Source organism: Lynx canadensis, chromosome E2, assembly GCF_007474595.2.
Source record: "Lynx canadensis isolate LIC74 chromosome E2, mLynCan4.pri.v2, whole genome shotgun sequence".
In the NCBI taxonomy this organism is placed as follows: Eukaryota; Metazoa; Chordata; class Mammalia; order Carnivora; family Felidae; genus Lynx; species Lynx canadensis.
This window is the reverse complement of record NC_044317.1, coordinates 36,134,810-36,161,041: the sequence shown is the minus strand read 5'-3', so window position 1 is coordinate 36,161,041 and position 26,232 is coordinate 36,134,810. Positions and strand designations below refer to the sequence as shown.

General features: G+C 35.4%; 1 protein-coding gene across 3 annotated transcripts in view; it reads right to left on the bottom strand.

The window, feature by feature from the left end:
* The window catches only part of ITFG1 (integrin alpha FG-GAP repeat containing 1), a 336,603-nt gene that overhangs the window by 296,413 nt on the left and 13,958 nt on the right, over positions 1-26,232 (bottom strand). For all 3 annotated transcript variants that reach the window (XM_032591243.1, XM_030298124.1, XM_030298123.1), the window contains exon 6: positions 3,732-3,826. In XM_032591243.1, the coding sequence (XP_032447134.1) occupies positions 3,732-3,826 (95 nt within the window). The remainder of the gene's footprint in view (positions 1-3,731; positions 3,827-26,232) is intronic.

Sequence of the window (26,232 nt, the reverse complement as noted above, 5' to 3'; positions counted from 1 at the left end):
ATAGAATAAAGAGCCCAGAAATAAATTCTACTAGGGGTACCTGGGTGGCTCAGCTGATTAAGTGTCCAAGTCTTAATTTTGGCTCAGGTCATGATCTCACAGTTCGTGCGATAGAGCCCCGCATCAGGCTCCGTGCTGAGTGTGGAGACTACTTGAGATTCTCTCTCTTCCAAAATAAATAAACGTTACAAAAAAAAAAAAGAAAGAAAGAAAGAAAGAAAGAAAAGAAATCCTTCTTTTTTTTTTTGAAAAGAAATCCTTCTATACATCATCAAATGACTTTTAACAAGGGTGCCAAGATCATTCAATGGGGAAATGCCAAATCTTTTCAATAAATGGTGCTGGGAAAACTGGGTATCCATGCAAAAGAATGAGGCTGGACCCTTATCTAACACCATACACAAAAGTTAACACAAAATAGATAAAAGCTCTAAAAGTAAGAGATAAAAGTATAAAACTCTTATGAGAAAATATAGGGCAAAAGCTTCATGACACTGGACTTAGCAATGATTTCTTGGATAGACACCAAAGGCAAGACAACAAAGAAACAACAGACAAGATGGACTTAATGAAAATTGACACCATCAATGGAGTAAAAAAGGCATCCCCCAAAATAAGAGAAACTATTTGCAACTCATGTAACTGCGAGGAAGAAATATTCTGAATAGAGAATAATTCACACTTGACAACACCAAAAAAAAAAAAAAAATCCAATTAAAAAATGGGCAAAGGACTTGAATAAACATTCCTACAAAGGAGATATGCAAATGGCCAATAAGGACATGTGAATGTTCAACATTATTAATCATTAGGGAAATTCATATCAAAACTATAATGAGATACCACCTTGCACCCATTAGGATAGCTACTATGAGAAACAGAAAGTAACAAATGTTGCCAAGTATGTAGAGAAATTGGAATCCTTGTGCACTCTTGGTGGGAATGCAAAATGGTGTAGCTGCTGTGATGGTGGTTCCTCAAAATCTAAAAAAATAAGAATTACCATATGGTCCAGCAATTCTACTTCCAAAGCAACTGAAAGGTTTTCTAAGAGACGTTTTTGTGCATTCATGTTTATAGCAGTATTATTCACAACAGCTAAAACATGGAAGTAACCCAAATGTCCATGAATGGATGAACGAATCAGCAAAATGTGGGATATAATATAAACATTATTCAAAATTATCTGTTATGAGTAATAATGAAGTATTCAGCTTTAAAGAAGAAGGAAATTGTGACATATGCCATAACATGGATGAACCTTGAGGACATTATGCTAAGTGAAGTTAAGTCAGTCACAAAATAATACTGTATGATTTCACTCATTTGATGTACTTAGGAGTAGTCAAAATCAGAGCCAGGACATAGAATAGGTGTTGCTAGAAGGTGAAGAAAGGGAGTGAGCATTGCTTAATGAGTGCACAGTTTCACTTTTATAAAATGAAAAGAGTTACATTGTAGGTCAACATTATGAGTGTATTTAATACTTCTGAACTGTATATTTAAAAATGGTTAAGATGGCAAATTTTATGAGTATTAGAACACATTAAAAATATTTGGAAAAAAAATGGGGAGAAGGGGGAAAAAAATCCAGCATTTAACCTGCCTATCTCAACTGTACCTCAGGTGACTAAAGAGCTAATGATGGAAGTTGCCTTTTTTATAAAATAGAAAATTCCAGATAATATACATATGAATGATAGGGTGCCACAATTTTGTTAACTCCTATTGAAATAATGGACATGACCATAAATATCAATAGCTGCTGACACTATTAGGAGAGCATTATAATGAATGGTCCATGCTGAGGAAAACTGAAGCCACTGATCAACCTTAACATCACAAAAGAGACAGAAGGTAAATCACCTACCTCTTAATGAACTGAAAGAAATAGCAATACTACCTAGGAAGTATTCTTGATAACAACAACCACAAAAAAAAAAAAAGCGCCCAATTCTGATCAAGACTCCAAATTTAACTACTGGTTACTGGTTTTGAAGAAATACAGGGGACAGAGTCACATGCTAACCCCATGGGGATAAGAACTGGCAAAATCCAGAGTTTGAGACATCCTACAATACAAATAATGTTTTTATGTACCTTGCTTAGCTCCCAATTTGACAAAAACATTTAGGAGATAACTGGGGCATTTTGAATAGTGAGTATTTGATGATATTAAGAAATTATTAATTTTTTTAGGTCTGAAAATGATCTTGTTAAAAATAAAGAAGTCCTTACCATTTAGAGATACAGATTAAAATATTTACAAATGAAATGAAACAACATTCAGGATTCCCTTTGAAATTATCTGGGTAGCAGGGGCTTGTGGATGGTTGTAATAATGAATTAAGTATAGCCACACACTGATAATTATTGAAGCTAAGAGATAATTGCTTATATCATATTATTCTACTTTTGTATGTTTAGAATTTTCCACAGGGCACCTGGGTGGCTCGGTTAGTTAAGTGACTCTTGGTTTCAGCTCTGGTCATGATCTCACAGTCTGGGTTTGAGCCTCACGTTGGGCTCTATGCTGACAGTGCAGAGCCTGCTTGGGACACTCTCTCTCCCTCCCTCGATCTGCCCCTCCCCTACTTGCTTGTGCACACATGCTCTCTCTCTCTCTCTCTCTCTCTCTCTCTCAAAATAAACTTAAAAAAAAAAAAAAGAATTTTGCATAATAAAAAGTTGTAAAAAGCCTTTGAAAATTTTAAATTCATAAGCTAAATATTTTCTTATGATTAAATTTAGAGCATTTATCAATAATTTTTTTTAATTTTTAATTTTTATTTATTTTTACTTTTTTTGAGAGGGCACATGTGCATGGGGAAGGGGTAAAGGGAGAGGGAGAGACAGAATCTTAAGCAGTTCCACGCTCAGCATGGAGCCTGAAGTGGGGCTCAATCTCACAACAGTGAGATCATAACCTGAGTTGAAATCAAGAGGCACATGTTGAACCAACTGAGCCACCAGGTAGTACCCCTAGTCAATAATTTTTCAATTAAAGGGAAAGAAACATCGGGCAACAGGTGTCTAACTTATGAATTCGTTATAAGTGGAGAATCCAAAAATAACAAGATTCATTTATTATATTTAGTACTTTTTTTTTTTTCAACGTTTTTATTTATTTTTGGGACAGAGAGAGACAGAGCATGAACGGGGGAGGGGCAGAGAGAGAGGGGGACACAGAATCGGAAACAGGCTCCAGGCTCTGAGCCATCAGCCCAGAGCCCGACGCGGGGCTTGAACTCACAGACTGCAAGATCGTGACCTGGCTGAAGTCGGACGCTTAACCGACTGCGCCACCCAGGCGCCCCTATATTTAGTACTTTTAATGTGTATTCAGTATCATTAACTTCCTTATAACCTTGTAACATTTTGGTTTTTACATTCAATTCAACAGGATTTTTTTTTTTTTTTTTTTGAGAGAAAGAGAGGGTGCAAGTGAGCTAGGGGCAGCGAGAGACAGAGGGAGAATCCCACAAGGGGCAGAGAGAGAGAGAAGTCAGGGTCACCTGGGGCTCGTTTTACCCGAAGCAGGGCTTGAGCTCAACCAGTGTGGGACTTGAACTCACAAACTGTGAGATCATGACCTGAGCTGAACCCAGAAGTTTAACGACTGAGCCACCCAGGCGCCCTCAATACGAAATTATTACTAAGAAAAGAGTAAATAAAATCTCATAATTCTTTGGCAGTTCTAAAGAAATATTTTACATTGATGTACAACTTACCTGCTGTAAAATCTGCAGTCAGATCAATAAATGAATGAGAATGTGGAATTCGCATTTTACTTTTAGTGGTCAACGCAGGATGCCATGACAAATTCCTAAAAAAAAAAAAAATAATTTTCTTAAGGCAAACATCAAATAAGCATTGTTTTAAAACAGAAAAATCTCCGGGGCGCCTGGGTGGCTCAGTCAGTTAAGCGTCCGATTTCGGCTCAGGTCTGATGTCACTGTTGGTGAGTGTAAGCCCCACATCAGGCTCTGTGCTGATAGCTCAGAGCCTGGAACCTGCTTCAGATTCTGTGTCTCCCTCTCTCTCTCTCTGTGACCCTCTCCTGTTCACACTCTGTCTCTCTGTTTGTCTGTCTCTCTCTCTCTCAAAAGTAAATAAACATTATAAATAAATAAATAAATAAATAAATAAATAAATAAATAAATAAAACAGAAAAATCTTTGCCTGTAAGATATTTTTAAAATTTATTGATTTTTGTTGAGATATTTCTCACACCATAAAATTCACTCTTTTAGAGTATCCAATTCAGCAGTTTTTAGTACAGTTTGCAACCATCACCACTAATGACTTTGAAAACATTTCATCACCTCAAAAAGAAACCCTGTATCCATTAGTTGCTTCCCATCCTCTTTTCCTTCCCGCCCTTGGCAACCAGTAATTTGCTTTCTATCACCTTGGATTTCCCTATTCTGGATATTACATATAAATGGAATCATAGAAAATGTGACCTTTTATGTCTGGTTTCTTTCACTTAGTATGCTAATTTCAGGTTCACCTGTGTTGTACCATGTGTCAGTACTTCAGTTTTTTAATGGCTGAATAATATTTCACTGTATGGCTACATTTTTTTGTTTATCCATTTTTCTGTTGATGGACATTTGACTTGTTTCCACTCTTGGCTATTATAAATAATGGGGTAATGAATATTTCATGTACAAGTTTTTATGTGGACATATGTTTTAAGTTTTTTTGGGTATATAAGAATTGCTGGATCACATGGTAATTGTATGTTTAACTGTTTGAAGAACTATCAAACTGTTTTCTTACCAAGTGGCTTCACCATATTATGTTTTTAACTAGCAATGTCAGAGGGTTCCAACATCTACATCTCTTTATCAACATTTATTATTTATTGTCCTTTTGTTTATAGCTATGCTAGAGGGTGTGTATCTCATGGTTTTGATTTGTATTTTCCTGGTGGTTAATGATGTTGAGCATGTTTTTATGTGTTTATTGGCCATTTGATCCTCTTCTTTGGAGAAAGGTCTATTCAAATCCTTTGCCTATTTTCAAATTAGATTATTAAATATAATGTTTTATTTTTGAGTTGTAAGAGTTCTCACACTCTGCACATTGTCTTCTTACTTTCTTGATAGTGTCCTGTGATACACAGAAGTTTTAATTTTCATGAATCCAGTTCATCCTATTTTTTCTTTTTATTGTTCTTATGCTGTCATATCTAAGAATCCACTTCAAAATCCAAGTTCATAAAGAGTTAGCCCCATGCTTTCTCCTGATAATTTTATAACTTAACTCTTATATTTGTCTTTGATCCTTTTAATTATAAAAAAGTGATTTAATATTATCATGGATCTTTTTTCAAGAGACTTTAGAATGATAATGATTACCTTTTATGAATATTAATCCCAACATTTTGAGCCAAGCAAAAGAATAAATTTAAAACCTTACCTCACACCATATATCAAAAATTTACTAAAAATGCATCAAAGGGCTGAAACTATAAAACTCTTGAATGAAAGCATGGGAAAATGTTCATGACCTTGGATTTGGAAATGATTTTTTAAATATAACACCAAAAAAGGGGCACCTGGGTGGCTCAGCTGGTTAAGCACCAACTTCAGGTCAGGTCATGATCTCATGGTTTGTGAGTTTGAGCCTCACATCAGGCTTGCTGCTGTCTGCAAGTCAGTGCAGAGCCCACTTCAGATCCTCTGTCACCCTCTCTCTGCCCCTCCCCCATGTGCATTCTCCCAATAAATATTTAAAAAAAAAAAAACCATCTTCAAATATAACACCAAAAGAATATGCCACAAAAGAAGAAATAGATGAATTAAGTTAATCAAAATTAAAAACCTTTGTACATCAGAGGATACTATCAGGGAACTGAAAAGACAATTTCATAGAATGGGAAAAAATACTTGCAAATATCTTACCTCTGATAAAGATCTAATATCTAGACTATATTCAAAACTTTTACAACTCAATAATAAAAACCTGATTAAAAAATGGGCAAAGGACCAGATATTTCTCCTAAGAATACACACAAATAGCTACTAAGCATGTCAAAAGATGCTCACCATCATTAGTCATTAAGAAATTGTAAAAGAAGCCCATAATGAGAAACCACAATCACTATGATCGCCAAGAATCAAAAGCCAAGTTAAGTGTTGGGGATGAGTTGAAGAAATAGGAAATCTCATATACTGTTGGTGGGAATATAAAATGGTGCATTAAGTTGTGGAAAACAGTTTGGAAACAGTGTGGAAAACAGTTCTTCAAAAAGTTCTTTCAAAAAGTGGAACACAGAGTTAACACATAATCGCATTTCTACACTTGGGTATATACCCAAAACAATGGAAGACAGGTATTCAAACAAATACTAGTACATGAATGCCTATTCACAAAAACCTGGAAATAACCTAAATGTCCACCAATGGATGAATGAATAAACAAAATACCATCTATTCATACAATAGAAATATTATTCAGTCAGAGGCATGTGGGTGGCTCAGTCGGTTAAGTGTTTGACTTGGGCTCAGGTCATGATCTCACGGTTCATGAGTTTGAGCCCTGCATTGGGCTCTCTGCTATCAGCACAGAGCCTGCTTCTGATCTTCTGTCTTCCTCTCTCTCTGTCCTTCCTCTGCTCTCTCAAAAATAAACATTAAAAAAATATTATTCAGTGATAAAAAAACTAAAGTACTGATACATGGTACAACATGAATGAACCGGTAACACATTATGCTATGTGAAAGAAGCCAGACACAAAAGGTCACATCCTGTATGATTTCACTTAGATAGAGAGAAAGTAGATTCGTGGTTGCCAAGGACTAGAGGTGGGGGGGGGGAGGGGAGGGAAAATGATTGCTTAATTGGTACAGGGTTCCCTTTAAGAATGATGAAAAGCTACTGGAAGTAGGTGATGGTTGTAAAACATTGTAAATATACTAAATATCATTAAATTGTATACTTCATGTAGCTAATTATAGGTTATATAAATTTTATTTCATTATAAAAAAATAGTACATACTTTTCATATATTCCTCATCTAGTTTCCCCTAATACAACCATAGAATTATAAAACCATGAAGGTTACACTAGTAGACTGTTATGAACTATAGAAGAAGTTTAAATAAAATAATTTCTCTATTCCTCATCAGTAGAACACACTCCAGTGTCAAAGGGATTCCCATTTATGAAGGCCCCACTTTACTTTTCTTAGTGGTATCTGTGTACACTTTTCTCTACTAATAGCACATTTTAAGATGCAAGCTCCTCTGGATATCCTGATTCAGAAATATTTCTATCTATATCACCTAACCAGGACATGGCTCCCAAGTAGTGGCTGAAATGAATCATGGTCCAAACAGCAAATAACTTGCTGGACTACATTATACTTTCAAGTAGCATCACCTATTCTTCTCTACCTCTAGTAAGAACATGCTACTTTTTTAAAAAAATAGTATGTTCCAGTGAAATATGGAAGCACAGATGTCATCTCCAAAGATAAATTTAAGGCTAAGTAAGTCCAAATTAATTGTCAACATAGCATCCAATTGACTGGAGAGCAAACAAGGTTTATTTGAATTTGGTTTTGATGTATTGGGAAAGCAGAGAGAAAAAATTGACTAATTTGCTCTTGGCAGGTGGAATCTGGGAGAAAGAATAACAATCATCAGGAGAATATTCTCCCTGCACAAAGTTCTACAAACAGTAACCTCTTCCCTATAGCCTTCTTCCACATTTTTTAGCATACAGTAGGCCTCATCTGTTAACTAAACAAGACAGTAAAAACAAATAAGCAATGTTCGTATACCTTGATTTTATTTTTTAACCCAAATCCCATAATAAAAGGTTATGGCAATAAAATATTAAAATAAAGTGAGAAATCATATTCAGCATTAGCATTCATGTCATGTTCTTTTTTCACACTACACAACATGAGAAATGCCTAAAATAATTTCAATCAAGTCCAATTTAATAATGGCTGGTTCATTTCTTTTTAAGATAGACCATTTATTCATAAGTTCTTTAAATTCTAAGCATTGAAGTATTTTCAATTACTAACAAAATAATCAGATGCAGGTTAGAGAAATTCTACAAGTTTAACCCAAAGTAATTTCAGAAGAGTTTCCTAATGTTCTCAACAAGTTTGTAATTACAGGCCAAAAGTAAATTAAAAAACACAAGCTTCTATAGAATTGAGCTCAATAAAGTTAATCATGTGGTTGTTTTTAATTACTACCTGAGAAATTATCGATCTCATTCCCTAAAGAATTTTTTATAGGTATGCTTTGAAATCAATTACCATTAGAATTTTGGAAAACTTCAACTAACTCCTAGAAACTACTTGACAAAAATGTACATTTCAAATAAAGATTCCAGAAGAGTGATAAAGCAAAAATTATGAAGTGGCAGACTATAGGCCCAATTCAACATGAAAATGTGTTTTATGTAGCTCACACATTGTTTTAAATATTCTGAATTCACTGGTAAAGCTTAAATTAAAAAAATCAGATTTCACATAAAAATCTGGATTTCCAGCTTCTCTTGAAATACCTGGTCAGGTAACCAACTAGCTCTTTTTAGACAGATCTATAGTGTTTATGGGCAGGTGAAGTCCCAACCTTCTCAAACTGCTTCGCTCACTTTGGTTTCCTTCTGGGTCCCCTTAGACATTTGAGTTGCAACTCTTAACAAAATGCTAATTATAATCTTGCTTTCTGGAACATTTCAAATCAATAGTCAAGGTCTTCATAGTATTTTAAGTTTTATACTTGTTGCCTATACTCTGTTAATTTACAGTAATGTCTCTTAAAAGGCAGTTAACTTGATCCTTATACTTTATAGTTTATTGTGGGGGGAGAAGGGAAGAGCTATTATTTCTTTTTGTGGAGCACTGTAAGATGGCTGAAAATTTAATGTACATACAGTTGTATATCAGAATTCAATTGTTTAAAAATTTACAGTTGAAAATAAAACTAATCTCTCCCTACTTTTACTGTTGTTCTCTGTGTGTATCACTTTTTCAATAAGAAGCAACAGATACCATCTTTAGAAGCAACTATGTTCATATAAACTATAATCTTCTCATATACGTGCTCAACTTCATTTGAAAGCAAAGGTCACAAATACAAACTGTTCTGATTACAAAGGAAGAAACAGCAGAGATGATAAAATGGGCAGTTCTGAACCATGTTGAGTCTATTTGTTGACATTTCTTGACCTCTGTAGAAAATTCCAATTATTAGCTCCCTACCAACCCCACAGGAAACATAATTATGTCAAGGTGTTCTAATTTGTGGGCACCATTACCCTTAATAACAAAGAATAGCATTTATCAAAAGATGAATTTAAATGTAATTAATGTCAGCTGTAGCTTTTGGTTGCCTATGGTAACTGCTCTTTGAAATGACTGGTAATCCACCCACTTTTCAATGATCAGTCTATACTGAATTATCATTATTTTAGATAACCAGATAGAAGCAGTTACCAGGAAATGGGTCTTAGCATGCCTCACGAAGCTCCCTAGTTCTTTAGTCCAGTGGTCTTCAAACATTTTTGCTAAGATAGGCTCCAAAGTAATTTTTAAAAACCATGTATGCCTTCACACATTCAAGTGCATTTTTAAAAAATGTAATCTAAATATTTTCATCAGTTTAAATAGCTATAAATATGTAACTTTCAAATCCATTAGAATTATTGAGATTTTAAAATATACTTAAAAAAATTTTTTTTAAGTTTTATATATTTATTTTGAGAGAGAGAGAGAGAGAGAGAGAGAGCATGAGCAGGGGAGGTGGAGAGAGAGAATCCCAAGTAGACTCCACACTGTCAGTGTGGAGCCCTGATGTGGGGCCCGAATTTACGAACCATGAGATCATGACCCGAGCTGAAAATAGGAGTTGGACGCTCAATCGACTAAGCCACTCAGGAGCTCCTAAAATAATTATTCTTAAAAGTATATCTGCGGAATATAAATACCATACTGAATTTTTGTTCACCATCATCCACACACACAAAAATCACATGAGAAAGACGGCGTGAAAAATTGGGGGAGGAGGACCCTAAACTCACCTCATCCCACATACACAACTAGATAACACTCACATTAGTGTAAATAACCCAGGAAACAATCCAAAGATTGGCAGAACTCCAAAACTAAATATAGAGAAGTGGCCACATCTAAGAAGATAGGAAATGCAGAGACACTGTGGGGAGCCAAAAGGACCCACAGGACTGTTCACAGGAGGGAGAGATACTGTAGGGAGACAAACAGACTCTCACAACAGGAAGTTCCCACAGAGAAGAAGAATCTCCCTAACATTTGGCTTTGAAAACTAGAAGGGCCAAATTTCATGAGTTCTTACAACCAGCAGGATTAAAACTTGAAACCTCAAAAATTAGAGTCTCTACTCTGGGGGAGCTGGGAAGGCAAGAGAAAACTGAGTCACTGCCCTTAAAAACACGGCACAATAAACAGCCTGAGGAGATACAACACAGAAGCAGCAGTTTGAAAAATGCCAGGGTCATATAGAAGGGAAATTTGTTTATACTAATTTCAGAGTGTGTGCTGGAGGGGCAGGCCTCTGTGGGAGACTTCTCTGGGAACAAAGAGGATGGCAGGTGCCATTTCCCTCTCCTACTTCCCAGCATAAATACATGTCCACCTGCGGGGACTGGTGCAGTGCCAACACTCTCGATCTAATTTGCTTATACCACGAGTCCTGCTCCCACAGGTCCCTTCTCCCAGAGGACCCACACAAACCTTGCTAACACTGCACACCTGCCCCCACATACTTTGTGGATCTGTTCCCTCCAAACCAGGTGGCCTCAGTACTGGTGACTGCAGCTTCCCTCCTGCCAAGGACCTAACTGCAAACCTCTCAAAAACTTCAGGTCCTACTCCAACACACTTTGCAGATCCACACCCTCAGATACTCTCTTGGCCAGTGCACATCCAAAACAACCAAAGGCCTGGTAGTGTGCAAGCAGTCCTGCCCAAAGTCAGAACAACTCCAAAGTAACTTCTGCCTCAGAAAGGGGGAAAGATAATCCCACACACACCAGTCAGATTAGGGACCCAGCAGTGGGCTGGAGACAGACAGCTGGTCTGTGTGCAGTCCCAGCCCACCAATCAAAGCTTCAGGACACAGGGATGGGATCCTGCAGTTTGGTGTTACTGCACCTCTGACAAATGCCTGGTCTGACTAAACTAGTAACACAGGGACCAAACACTGCCCACAACAGACCAACAGAGCCATTGCCTGGACTGAAGGCAAAAGTGGCTCAGCCACAAAAGCAGGGCAAAGGCAACACAAATAGGAGAAATTCCTGAAGTGCTAGGTTCTGGTGAACAGGGGACACTACATGACCTCTTCCTCGTAAGGACACAACTTTCAAGAGCAAGAGATGTAGCTAACTTTGCTAACATATAGAAACAGACTGGAGATTTAGGCAAAATGAGAAGAGAGAGGAATGTGCCCTGAATGAAAGAACAGGACAAATCACAGCAAGACACCTAAGCAAAACAGAGATAAGTAATATGACTGATAGAGAATTTAAACTAATGATCATAAAGATACTCATTGGGTTTAAGAGTGTAGGACCTCAATGAGAACCTAAACAAAGAGACAGAAACCATGAAAAAGAACCAATCAGACTCAATAACTGAAATTAAAAATATACTAGAAGTAATCAATAGTAGAGTAGAGGAAGCAGAAGACCAGATCAGCAACTTGGAGGACTGAGTAATGGAAAGCAAGCAAACTGAACAGGAGAGAGGGAAAAAGATAATAGAAAATGAGAATAGACTTAGGGAACTCAGCAACAACCATCAAATGTACTAACATTCCCATTATAGGGATCCCAGAAGAAGAAAAGAGAGAATAGGGGGCAGAAATTTTATCTGAATAAATAGCTGAAAACTTCCCAAATGTGGGGGAAGAAAACATATTCAGACTCAGAAGGCACAGAGATCTCCCAACAAACAAACCCAAAGAGGTCCACACCATGACATAATATTAAAATGACAAAAAGTAGTTAGGGAGAATTTTAAAAGCAGAACGAGAAAAAGAAAACAGTTACAGAGGAAACCCCATAAAGCTATCAGCTCATTTTTTCAACAGAAACTTTGCAGGTCACAGGGAATGGCATGATATATTCAAAGTACTGAATGGAAAAATCTTCAGCCAAGAATGCAACAAGACTACCATTCAGGATAGAAGGACAGATAAAAAGTTTCTCAAAGTTAAGGAATTCATGACCATTAAACCAGCCCCACAAGAAATCTTTAAGGGGACTCTTTGAATAGAAAGGATAGAATATAAGTAATAGCAAGAAAAGTAGGAAGCACAAAAGCAGAAAAATAAGTATATTGTAAAAATCAGTCAAAGGATTCACAAAATAAAAGGAAGCAAAGCATACTTTACCACATACCTAAAATGTGGGGGTGGGGGGGGCGAGGAGCAAACAATGGTTCAAACTTAAGTGAGCACCAGCTTAATATAGACTGCTATATGCAGAAGATGTTACATACAAAGCAAATGGTAACCACAAATCAAAAACCAGAAAAAAGATTTACAAAAAATAAAGGGAAAGGAATCTAAGCATACCACTAAAGAAAGCCAACTAGCCATGAGAGAAAAGAGCAAGAGAGGAAAGGAGATAACTACAAAAACAACCATAAAACAAGGAATAAAATGGCAACTAAGTACATAACTATCAATAATTACTTTGAATGTAAGTGGACTTGACACTCCAATCAAAAGACATAGGGTGAGGGGCGCCTGGGTGGTTCAGTCGGTTAAACGTCTGACTTTGGCTCAGGTCATGATCTCAAGGTTCATGAGTTTGAGCCCCGCATCGGGCTCTGTCCTGACAGCTTGGAGCCTGAAGCCTGCTTCGGATTCTGTGTCTCCTTCTCTCTCTGCCCCTCCCCTGTTCATCCTCTGTCTTTCTCTGTCTCTCAATAATAAATAAATGTTAAAAATAATTTAAAAAGCCAATATTCCTGATGAACACAGATGCAAAAATTCTCAATAAAATACAAGCAAATTGAGTCAAGACAATACATGAAAAAATCCACCAAAAAACTCCACCAAAAAACTGCCAGAACTGTAACACAAATTCAGTAAAGTTGCAGGATACAAAATCACAGAAATCTTTGCATTTCTACATACCAATAATGAAGCAGCAGAAAGAGAAATGAATGAATCTATCCCATTTACAACAGCACCAAAAACCCTAAGATACCTAGGAATAAACCTACACAAAGAGTTAAAGACCTGTACTGTCTACACAACATTCATGAAAGAAACTGAAGGTAACACAAAGAAATGAAAAGAGACATTCTATGCTTATGGATCAGAAGAACAAATACTGTTAAAATGTCTATACTACCCAGAACAATCTACACATTTAATGTAATCCCTATCAAAATAGCAACAACATTTTTCACAGAGCTAGAGCAAACAATCCTAAAATTTGTATGGAACCACAAAAGACCCTAAATAACCAAAGCAAAAGCAAAGCTGGAGGAGGCATCACAATTCTGCACTTCAAGTTATATTACAAAGCTGTGGTAATCAAAACAGTCTGTACTGGCACAAAAACAGACACAGGTCAGTAGAAGAGAAGAAAAAAACACAGAAATGAACCCACAACTATATGGTCAATTAATCTTCACCAAAGCAAAAAGGAATATCCAAGTCTCTTCAACAAATGATGTTAGGAAAACTGGAAAGCAACATGCAAAAGAATGAAACTGGACCACTTACTTACACCATACACAAAAATAAATTCAAAGGATTAAAGACCTAAATGTGAAACCTGAAACTATAAAAATCCTAGAGATAACTTCTTTGATATCAGCCATACAAACTTCTTTCTAGATACATCTCCTGAGTCAAGGGAAGCAAAAGCAAAAGTAAACTACTGGGACTTCATCAAAATAAAAAGCTTCTACACAGTGAAGGAAACAATCAACAAAACCAACATGCCTATGGAATGGGAGAAGATATTTGCAAATGACATATTTGTTAAACGGTTACTATCCAAAATATATACAGAATTTATACAACTCAATACTCAAAAAATAATAATCCAACTAAAAATGGACAAAAGACATGAGTACACATATTTCCAACAACATACACATGAAAAAGTGCTCTACATCACTGATTACCAGGGAAATAAAATCAAAGCTACAATGAGATATCACCTCAAACCTGTCAGAATGGCAAAATCAACAACACAAGAAACAACAGGTGTTGGCAAAGATGTGGAAAAAGGGGGACCCTCTTGCACTGTTGGTGGGAATGCAAGCCAGTGCATCTTGGGAAAACACTATGGAAGTTCCTCAAAAAGTTAAAAATACAACTACCCCATGATCCAGCAGTTGCACTACTAGCTATTTACCCAAAGTATATACAAATATTAATTCAAAGGGATACATACATCCCCATGTATAGTAGCATTATGTACAATAGCAAATTATGGGAACAGCCCAAATGTCTATCAACTGATGAATGGATAAAGATGTGGTATGTATATACAATAGAATATTACCCATAAAAAGAACAGAATCTTGTCATTTGAAATAATATGGATGGAGCTAGAGAGTATTAGGCTAAGTGAAGTAAGTCAGAGAAAGACAAGTACCATATGATTTCACTCAGATGTGGCATTTAAGAAACAACAAAAAAGCAAAGGGGAAAAAAAAAAGAGAAGGAGGCAAACCAAGAAACAGACTCTTAAGTACACAGAACAAACTGATGGTCACCAGAAGGGAGCTGGGTGAGGGGATGGGTTAAACAGATGATGGGGAATAAGGAGTGCACTTGTGATGAGCACTGGGTGATGTATGGAATCATTGAATCACTATATTGTATACCTAAAATTAATATTATACTTTATGGTAACTAACTGGAATTTAAATAAAAACTTAAAATGAGTGAGAGAACTACAGATCAATATTCTCTGATGAACACAGATGCAAACATCTTCAACAAAATATTAGCAAACTGAACCCAAGAACATATTAAAAAAATCATCTACCACAATCAAGTGTGGGATGCAAGAGGGGTTCAACATTGGCAATATCACAATAAGAGAAAGGATAAAAACTATATGATCATTTCAATAGCTGTGGAAAAAGCATTTGACAAGGTACATTTATTCATGATAAAAAACCTCAACTGAGTAGGTTTAGAGGGAACATACTTTAACATAATAAAGGCCATATATGAAAAACCCACAGCTAACATCCTATTCAATGGTGAAAAATTGACAGCTTTTCCCCTAAGATGAGGAACAGGACAAGCTGTTCACCACTTTTATTCAACATAGCAATAGTAGTCCTAGCCACAGCAATCAGACTATGTTTATGAATAAAAGGCATCCAAATCAGTAGGGAAGAAGTAAAACTTTCTCTATTTGCAAATGACGTGATACCATACATAGAAAAAAATGCCTAGACTAGAATTGATAAATCAACTCAGTAAGGTCACAGGATACAAAATCAATACACAGAAATCTGTTGCATGTCTATATACTAATAATGGAGCAGCAGAAAGATAAATTGGGAAATTAGGAAAACAATCCAAATTACAATTGCACCAAAAATAATAAAATACCTAGGAAAAAACTTAATCAAGGACATGAAAGACCTGTACTCTGAAAACTATAAAACATGATGAAAGAAATTAAAGACAACACAAATAAAAGATAGTTCATGTTAATGGATTGGAAGGACCAATATGATTATAAAGTCCATACTACCCAAAGCAACCTACGCACTTCAGGCAATCCCTATGAAAATACCAACAGCATTTTTCACAGAAGTATTGACAAAAATGTGGAGAAAAAGGAACCATTGTGTACTGTTGCTAAGAATGCAACAGGTGCAGCCACTATGGAAAAGAGTATGGAGGTTCCTCAAAAAATTTAAATAGAACTACCCGTAATCGCACTAGTGGGTATTTACTCAAAGAATACAAAACCACTAATTTGAAAAGATATAGACACCCCCAGATTTGTTGCAGAATTATTTATAATGGTGAAATTATGGAAGCAGCCAGTGTGCCCATTGATAGATGAATGGATAAAGATGTGGTATATTTATATAATAGAGTATTATTCAGCCTTAAAAAAGAATGAAATCTTGCCTACTGCAACAACATGGATGAAACTAGAGTGTAATACTAAACAAAATTAAGTCAGTCAGAGAAAGACAAATACATGATTTCAGTTACATGTGGAATTTAAGAAACAAACCAAAGAAAAAAGGAAAGAATAAATTAAAAAATCCAGAGTCTTAAACATAAAAAATAAACTGATGGTTACCAGAGGGGGATGGAGGATGGGTAAAACAGGTGAAAAGAGATTACATTTTTTTTAAATGTTTATTTTTGAGAGAGAGAGAGAGAGAGAGAGAGAGAGAGAGACAGAGCCCGAGTGAGGGAGGGGCAGAGAGAGAGAGTAAGACACAGAATCTGAAGCAGGCTCCAGGCTCTGAGCTGTCAGCATAGAGCCCGAAGTGGGGCTCAAACCCATGAACCGCAAGATCATGACTTGAGCCGAAGTCGGATGCTTAACCCACTGAGCCACCTAGGCACCCTGATTACAATTATCTTGATGAGCTCTGAATATAGAATTGTCGAATCATTATATTATATACTTGAAACTAATAAAACACTGTGTGTTAACTATAGTAGACTTAAAAAAAATATATGAGAATGAGGTCTTCTTTAATTATACATCTTTCCCTTTATCCTTGACTTTGTAATTCTATTCCATCTCTTAGAGAACTTTATCATGAACCAAAATGTTTTCATATCTGAAGCAATTTTAGTGGTCATTATATCTATCATACATCTATGAAGAAATGTATGTCTACAAATTGATAAACAAATTAAAATTGGTATTTAAGTTGGTTTTGTTTATATATCCAAGTATTAAAAGAGATCTCTTTGCAGTTGAATTATTTTAACTATTAGTGTACAACTGATGAAAACACCTATTATATAGTTTGATAATTTATTAAACAAAATGTAAAATTTTATTAGAAATGCATTTTTTGAAGAGATGACCAGGACTTTAAAATACATTATTCATCCTTATAATAACATGACGTTACTAGAATGAGACAGTAGTCAGTATAAAGTCTATTCCTACTCTTCATCTTTATAGATATAAATGCTAAGAAATCTCGTTCATAAAGTTTTAAAACATCTCCCCAAAGATGATTCTTATTTAGGTATGGTAAAAATATTGAGACTATATATTTTTAAAATATTAGACATACTTTATAAATAGATATTGAAATATTTATAGATTAAAAATATCTTGGCTGTGGGTTAGAAGAGAGAAATGAGGGGAAGATGTGAAAGAAAAAAGACAGACCAAGTGTTGATAAATAAGTGTAACTGCCTGACAGGTACATTATAAGCAAATTAATTGTCCCATTCTCTGTACCTTGCATACCTTTAAAATTTTCCATAATAAAAGTAAAAAACAAATTAGAACTGCTGAATTAATTCATTCTATTTATGGAGAATGTCTGCCGTATAATCCAATCAGCAAAGCCAGTTCTCACTGCCAAATGAATGTCATTTTCCATCAGAGTCTGACTTCAGTTTTTCAATTCAAATACATATGGGGCATCTGAGTGGTTCATCACTTAAGCATTTGACTTCGGTTCAGGTCATGACCTCATGGTTTGTGAGTTTGAGCCCGTGTCGGGTGAACTCGAGCCCAAGTTGGGTGAGCACAAGTGCCATGTCAGGTGAGTCCCGCGTCCCTTTCCCTTTCCCTCTCTCTTTCTCTCTCTGACCCTCTTGGATTTCTCCCATTCTCCCTCTTTCTCTCACTGTACCCCCCCCCTTTAAAAAAAAAAATATATATATATACACACATATGTGTGTGTGTGTGTTAACACATCTTTCAAGGAATATGATTAAAAAGCTGAGAAAAGTATAAGCAGTCAAGATTAAAATAATATAGTTCTTATAAAACTGACCTATTTTTATAAAATAGGTAATAAAAACAAGGCAGTAAGGCAACACGCTGTTTTTCAATTAACACAGCAATGCAATATAGCTAAAATAATTTATAATACAAGAAGCATGGTAAAAGAAGTTAGTTCTTCATTAAATGTGCATGAATATTGACCTCTGGTCTGGAATAATTCAATAAAAGTTGAATATAAAAAAATAAAAAAAATTGAGTATAAAAATGAGAAACAACACTGTTTTTTCTCATTTCTTTCGATAGAAGAAATGTTTCCTATGACTTTAATAAATGAGAAAGGTATATACTGCAAAAAATTACCTGGCTCAGGAGCCAGCATGTAAATTTAATTTTTATTAAGAGAAAGAAAATAATAAACATCCCAAAAAGACATAATGAGATGCTTGACTTTAAATGGAATTTTCTTGATATGATTTGATAAAATAGGTTTCAGCTACATGACAGAAAAATGCATACCAAATATGAAGGAAATTATATAAGTTTTATCCATACATTTGGTAGTCCAAGAGAACATTCCAGTCACATATAACATAATCACTGTCATCATCTAAAACTACATTGGGATGAAACTACCTTTCTTCCAGTTAATGTTGTATCCTAGGGACAGAGTACTAAGAAAAGCTGAAAGGTCTGCTTTGTGGAATTCAGTATTTATTATGGATGCTTTTTGCTTTGCTCTCCCAGGGCTCTCTCAACAGTAACAGATTTTTGACAATAGCCATGGAATGGAAGAGGCAAAGTCATTAAAACAAAAACTGTCATTACTCCCACAACCCTATACTACCACATCTGAATTCAGAATATCTCACTGTCGATCAAAATGTTCCCTTCTGCAGCCAAGCTTCATCTTAAGTGACATAGGTATCATGAAACAGAAATACAGGAAACAGTTTAGTATAGCTGTGTTTGGTGCCCTATGGGTTTTTACTCTCCAGGAAATGCATCAGTAAAATTTAGGAAGGGTAAGGAATATGGCATTCTCATATGAAGGAGGAGAAACTTATAATGAAAACAGGTACATTCTCAGGCACATCAATTTTGGGTAAGAGTACCTTTGAACCTGAGGATCTAGAAAGTGATTTACTTAAATGATTTGTTTGCATGTTTGTTGGTAGGTCTTCACTTATGGTAAAGTAAATACACACAGACTACTATGTTGTATTTCTAAAGATGATCACATTATTTCAATTCTGCCATGCCCACATATACAGGTAGTCTATAATCCTCCAATCCCCTTGAATCTTAGCTAGTTCCTTGATCTATTTTGACTAATAGAATGCAGCACAAGTGATGCTGTTTAACTTCTAGGACTGGATCTGGAAGAGATCTATTGCTTTTACCTACACCTCTCGGAATGCTCCTTCTTAGAAAACAGACACTATGCTATGAGGAAGTCCAAGCCAGCCATGTAGGAGCACCACCAAAGGCCCTCTGTGACTACAGCAATGGTAATGGCTGTACAGAAATAAAGGCAAGAGTACAGGCTTTAGAATTTGGAAGACCAAGATTCAAATCCCAGATCTACCACTTATTTTTATATTCTAAGCTTGTAATGGTCACTTCACCTCTGAATTAGCCTCTTTAAGCAGCCTCCCTGAAAGAGCCTCTTTAGCCTCACAAATTATCTGCTGTGAGAAAAAAATATAAGACAAGTGAGGTAAAGTGCCAAGCCCAGAGTTACCAAAAGGCCTGTTTAAGGTTTTCTTTTTTCTCTTCCTTGCTCATCCAACCCCAAGCCCCAAGTCTCAGATAAGCTGTGAAACCCCATGGTATGCCTCTCCTGGAGGGGCACAGTGAGGAGCAGAATCTAGGGAAGGTGGATCAAGAAGCATCACTGGAGAACAAAGTTACCCTGGCAACATGTGATGAGCCATTCACACATGCTGGGTCTGTGTTAGAACTCAAAGGTGTGGGATGGACCAGGTAAATCTTAAGGACCTCACAGAAATAACATGTCCATAGGAGAAAATATGGAGATTTTTTTCAGCCATATTCTTATTTTGTCCCAGTATTCCTACCTCCATACAGTATGCATCATAATATTATATCTAGGAGACATGCCAAGTTGTTATAGTTCCTAGAGCAGGGAGATACAACAACAGGATAGGAAGTCTGAAGAGAAGCATAGGCCTGCACAGCTGAAGTGGCTCAGGACCATTGTGGAACTCAGGAACTACAGCTTAGAGCCTAGGCCTGCATACTGGTAAAAATCATGTATTTGTAGGGCATTTTGAATAGCAAATACATTTTTTAAAAGTGTAATAGAAATCTAATGAAAGAGATTTAACCTGTATTTTCAGAAATAAACTATTTTGACTCATTTTACACTAAATTAGAATAGTATTACTAATCTTACTCAAAGTCTGTGTATCCACAGTTTCTCTATGTTTTTCTTTTTCCAATTTTTTTTACTATGTGAATTGTACATGACATCAAATTTAGCATCTCAATCATTTTTAAGTATACAGTTTAGTGTATTCTATGCTTGTTTTAAAGTGGACTTTTTTCAATACATATGCAAGAAATAATGAAATATAAAAATAGTTTACCCTCAAAGAAGGAAACAAAACTTTGATGTATACTAATGGAAAGAGGCTGAAGCCAAGACATTTAAAAATATCATCAGTATTCATAATGACTTGTTACTATCAAAATTTGCACAGAAACTATAAAACTATGCTTTCTCAAAAGAAGTTGATTATCTTTCTGAATGATTACTACAAATACATATCTAAAAATTGTAAGATTTAACTGAAAGCAAAGTGAGTAAACCTTAAGAATAATATCTTAAATCACAAGCATAAATAGACCCACTGATAATAATAATGTAATAGTAGAGGACTTCAATATCCCACTTACAGCAAAGGATGGATAATCTAAGGAGAAAATCAACAAGGAAACAATGGCTTTCAATGATACACTGGACCAGATGGACTTAACAGGTACATTCATAACATTTCATCCTAAAGCAACAGAATACACATTCTTCTCGAATGCACATGGAATATTCTCCAGAATAGATCACATACTGGGACACAAATCAGCCCTTGACAAGTACAAAAAGATCAAAATCATACCTTGCATATTTTCAGACCACAACACTATGAAACTCAAAATCAACCACAAGAAAAAATTTGGAAAGACCATGAATACTTGGGAGATTAAAGAACATCCTACTAAAGAATGAATGGGTTAACCAAGAAATTAAAGAGGAAATTAAAAAGTACATGGAAGCCAATGAAAATGAAAACAAGACAGCCCAAAAACTCTGGGATGTAGCAAAGGTAGTCATAAGAGGGAAGTATATAGCAATCCAGGCGTTCTTAAAGAAGGAAGAAAGGTTTCAAATATACAATCTATCACTACACCTTAAAGAGATGGAAAAAAACAGCAAAGAAAGCCCAAAACCAGCAGAAGATGGGAAATAATAAAGATTGGAGCAGAACTCAATGATATAAAAATAAAAATAAATAAATAAATAAACCAGAACAGGAGCCGATTCTTTGAAAAAATTAAATTGATAAACAACTGGCCAGAATGATCAAAAAGAAAAATGAAAGGACCCAAATAAAATCATGAATGAAAGACGAGAGATCACAAACAACACTGCAGAAATACAAACAATAATAAGGGAACATTATGAGCAAATATATGCCAATAAAATGGGCAATATAGAAGAAATAGACAAATTCCTAGAAACATATAAACTCCCAAAACTGTAATAGGAAGAAAGAGAAAAACTGAACAGACCCATTATAACCCGTAAAGAGATTAAATCAGTAATCAAAAATGTCCCAACAAACAACAGCCCAGGGCCGGATGGCTTTCCAGGGGTATTCTACCAAACATTTAAAGAAGAGTTAACACCTATTCTTTTGGAGATGTTCCCAAAAATAGAAATGGAAGAAAAACTTTCAAACTCATTCTACAAGGCTCCCAAAGCAATCTACCCATCCAATGCAATCCCTATCAAAATAACACCAGCATTCTTCACAGAGCTAGAACATACAATCCTAACATTTGTATGGAACTAGAAAAGACCCCAAATAGCCAAAGTAATGTTGAAAAAGAATACCAAAGCTGGAGGCATCACAATCCCAGATTTCAAGATATATTACAAAGTTGTAATCATCAAGACAGTATGGTACTAGCACAAAGACAGACACACAGACCAATGGAACAGATTAGAGAACCCAGAAATGGACCCACAAACGTATGGACACTTAATCTTTGACAAAGCAGGAAAGAATATCCAATGGAAAAAAGACAGACTCTCCAGCAAATGGTGTGGGGAAAACTGAACAGTGACATGCAGAAGAATGAAACTGGACCACTTTCTTACACCATACATACAAAAAAACTCAAAATGGTTGAAAAGAACTAAATGTGACCCAGGAAGCCATCAAAATCCTAGAGGAAAAACAGGCAACAATGTCTTTGACCTCAGCTGCAGCAACTTCTTACTTGACATGTCTCAGGAGACAAGGGAAACAAAAGAAAAAATGAACTATTGGGACCTAATCAAGATAAAAAGCTTCTGTAGGGCAAAGGAAACAATCAGCAAAACTAAAAGGCCACCGATGGAATGGGAGAAGATATTTACAAATGAAATATTAGATAAAGAGTTACTATCCAAAATCTATGAAGAACTTATCACAATACCTAATAAAAAAATTATCCAGTGAAGAAATGGGCAAAAGACATGAACAAATACTTTTCCAAAGAAGACATCCAGATGACTAACAGACACATGAAAAGATGCTCAACAACAGTCATCATCAGTTAAATACAAATCAAAACCACAATGAGATACCACCTCACACCTGTCAGAACAGCTAAAATTAACAACTTGGGCAACAATAGATTTTGGTGAGGATGAGGAGAAAGGGGAACCCTTTTGCACTGCTGGTGGGAATGCAAAGTGGTGCAGCCACTCTGGAAAACAGTGTGGAGGCTCTTCAAAAAATTGAAAATAGAACTACTCTATGAACCAGCAATTGCATTTCTAGGTATTTATCCAAAGGATACAGGAGTGCTGTTTTGAAGGGGCACATGCACCCCAATATTTACAGCAGCACTATTGACAATAGCCAAAGTATGGAAAGGGCCCAGATGTTCACTGATTGATGAATAAAGAAGAGGTGATATATGTATATACACATATATAGATCACATATACACATAATGCATATATTTTGCATATGAAACGTGACATTATATATATGTGTATATATATAATGGAATATTACTTGGTGATCAAAAAGAATGAAATCTTGCCTTTAAAACAACATAGATGGAACTTGAGTGTATTATGCTAAGCGAAATAAGTCAAAGGCAAATATCTTATGACTTCATTCATATGTGGAATTTAAGATACAGAAGAGATGAACATAAGGGGAGGGAAGCAAAAATAACAAAAACTGGGAGGAAGAAAAACTGTAAGAGACTCTTAAATACAGAGAACAAACTGAGGGTTGCTGGAGGGGTGGTGGGTGGGGGGATGGGCTAAATGGGCAAGGGGCATTGAGGACACTTGCTGGGTTGGGCACTGGGTGTTACAGGTAAGTGATGTATCACTAAATTCTATTCCTGAAATCACTACACTATATGTTAACTAACTTGGATATAAATTAAAAATAATAAAAAAAGAAACAAACCCCAAAACATCTTAAATCATACATTTACAAACAAAAATTCATTTATATACAATACTGCCAACCAATACCTCAAACAAAGCAGTATCATTAATCACCAGAGAATTGTGGGTCATTTGATCCCTGAAAAGGTCTCTGAAAATAAAGCCCCAATCTTGATTTTGGCTCAGGTCATGATCCCAAGGTCGTGATTTTCAGCCGTATGTTGGGCTCCGCGCTGAACATGGAGCCTGCTTAAGATTCTTTCTCTCTCTCCCTCTCCCCTTCTCCCCTGCTTTCTCTCTTTCAAAAAGTTCCTGGTGGGACTCCAGAAAAATAACATTAGGGATCCTTAAGTAACATGCCATTTGAAATAATCACACCATATAAAATTCTGTCATCTCATAAAGCTTTTCACTATTTCTGTGGCTTAATTTTGAAAGGAAAAAGATTTAGATGAGAAACAGTGGGAAAATAAATGAATTTATCTCCAATAAAAAAGCTTCTTTAGGAAAAGAGGAAAGTTAGAAAACTGTTGTACTGATTCTAAGGAAATACCAATATTAAACTAATTTCTCAAGTTCTAATACATTCCATTCAAAAACAATGTTCCAAATATAAACGGTGTATAAGGTGAGAAGGGGTGAAGGCTACTTGGGGAATAAGAGTATTTTCGTATCTGAAAATATGAATCATCTCAAGCTACCTTTTATTGTCAAGATTATGAATACTAATGCTAATTACAAAGTTAAAAGCTGCCTTGATGATCATTTGGTTCCTTTTGTGTTATAAATCTTTAACTTTCATATTTTTTCAAAAAATAGATTTGTAACACAATATCATTTCATTTCATTAAAGACAATTATTTGCAATATTTTCCATAATGCATCAGCAAGCCAACAAAAGGAGCAGCAGTAAAAATGAAGGGGATTAAATATGTCAGTAATTGGTATAAAGTGAGAAAAGATTACATGGAAAAATAGGGATTTATACCTCTTGGATTGAGACCAGCTAACTATATTTAAATAGAAAAAATATATATATTTTTTGGCATTGGAGGAAAATTACTCATCTACATAACAGTTAAAAATGGCTGCTTTCAGTGCCACTAATATTCATTCAAAATTTTTATGCAATCACTTGTGAAGTAAACAGAGTATGGCAAAGTATTTATCACATACCTACATTAATATTCCCAAGTATACAACTTGGGCCTGACCCAGAAATGTGTTTGAACTCAGTACAGGAGTCACAGAATTTGAAAAGACTAATATTACATTTGACTTTGATTAAAATTACAAGTACAAATGTTTTCACTTCAATACTTAATATTCTGAATGTTTTTGCAACATCAGTTTCAAACTCCCTTTTATAGAAAATGCTCAGTGATCATAACCTCACATCATTGCAAAAGCCATCATAACACTTAATGGGTAGGTGTTATTTTTAAGTAATATGACACATGACTACGTTATTTCAAGTCATTATAAAGTGGGGTTGAGACACAAACCAAAACCTCACCTTTGACCATTTAACACAGTTATCTCTGGCACCTCAGTAGATTCAGCATCCTTCCTGTCCCTGTTAGATAGCCCCCACTGTGCCAATGAAAAGGGATTCTTTTGCCTATTACCACTGTCTTCTTAGACAGACCATATGTACTTTTACTCCAGCCAAATCAGTAATGCTAATTTTACTTGTGGGCAATCTCCTATTCTTATTCCTAACTGGACCAGGTTACAAGCTGTGGGCTTTTCAGCACAATCCTATGGGAGTATTTAGCACTCTATTTAAAGATCATTGCAAATTTCCCACAAAATTAAGGTGTTGGCAAAATTTAATTAAATTTAAGATAATCTTGGGTCTACTGTGCCCATAAAACACAATATTTAAGTTGCAAAAATTAGGTTAGATTTCTTGATAAATAAGATTGGGTTTCCAATCAGAGGTCACATGAAAAGTCCCAAATGTCAATGCTGTGGCTTTTTCACTTATGTACCTGTACATATGTCTGTATTTGTAAAAGTGGTATGGCCTAAATATAATTTTCTTATTTTAGTCACACATTAATGCTTGCTCCCAAAGGGACATATTCAGCTTTCTGTTATCTGAATCATGATATTGCCAGGCTATAGTTATCCTAAAATGCTACTGACAGGAATTCTTTTCTGCCAAGTTATATAATTTCATTTTCTAAACTGGAATTAAAATATCTTGGATACAAACTTGTTACTTATAACACAGTTAGCTATTATTGTTTAATCTGTATGAAAGTTTAAATGAGAAATATCATAAAATACCAGGATATTACTATATTACTCCAGTGTACTAAAGTATGTCAGAATATAATGTCTAAAAAATAAAAGTGAATAAAAGTGAAAGTGAATTCTCCAGGCAGAATAAGTTTTAAAAGCTATCGTTTTTCAGGAAGCGACAGAGAAAAAATGAATGCAGAATTCGGAACAAGTAAATAAGCTATGACACTATCACATGACACTCTAAATAGTTTTCTTGTGGATTAAGTGGAAAATCCATACACATTATTAGCTTTCCTTTCTGAATTAATAACAACAGCTGTTAAAAATTTTCA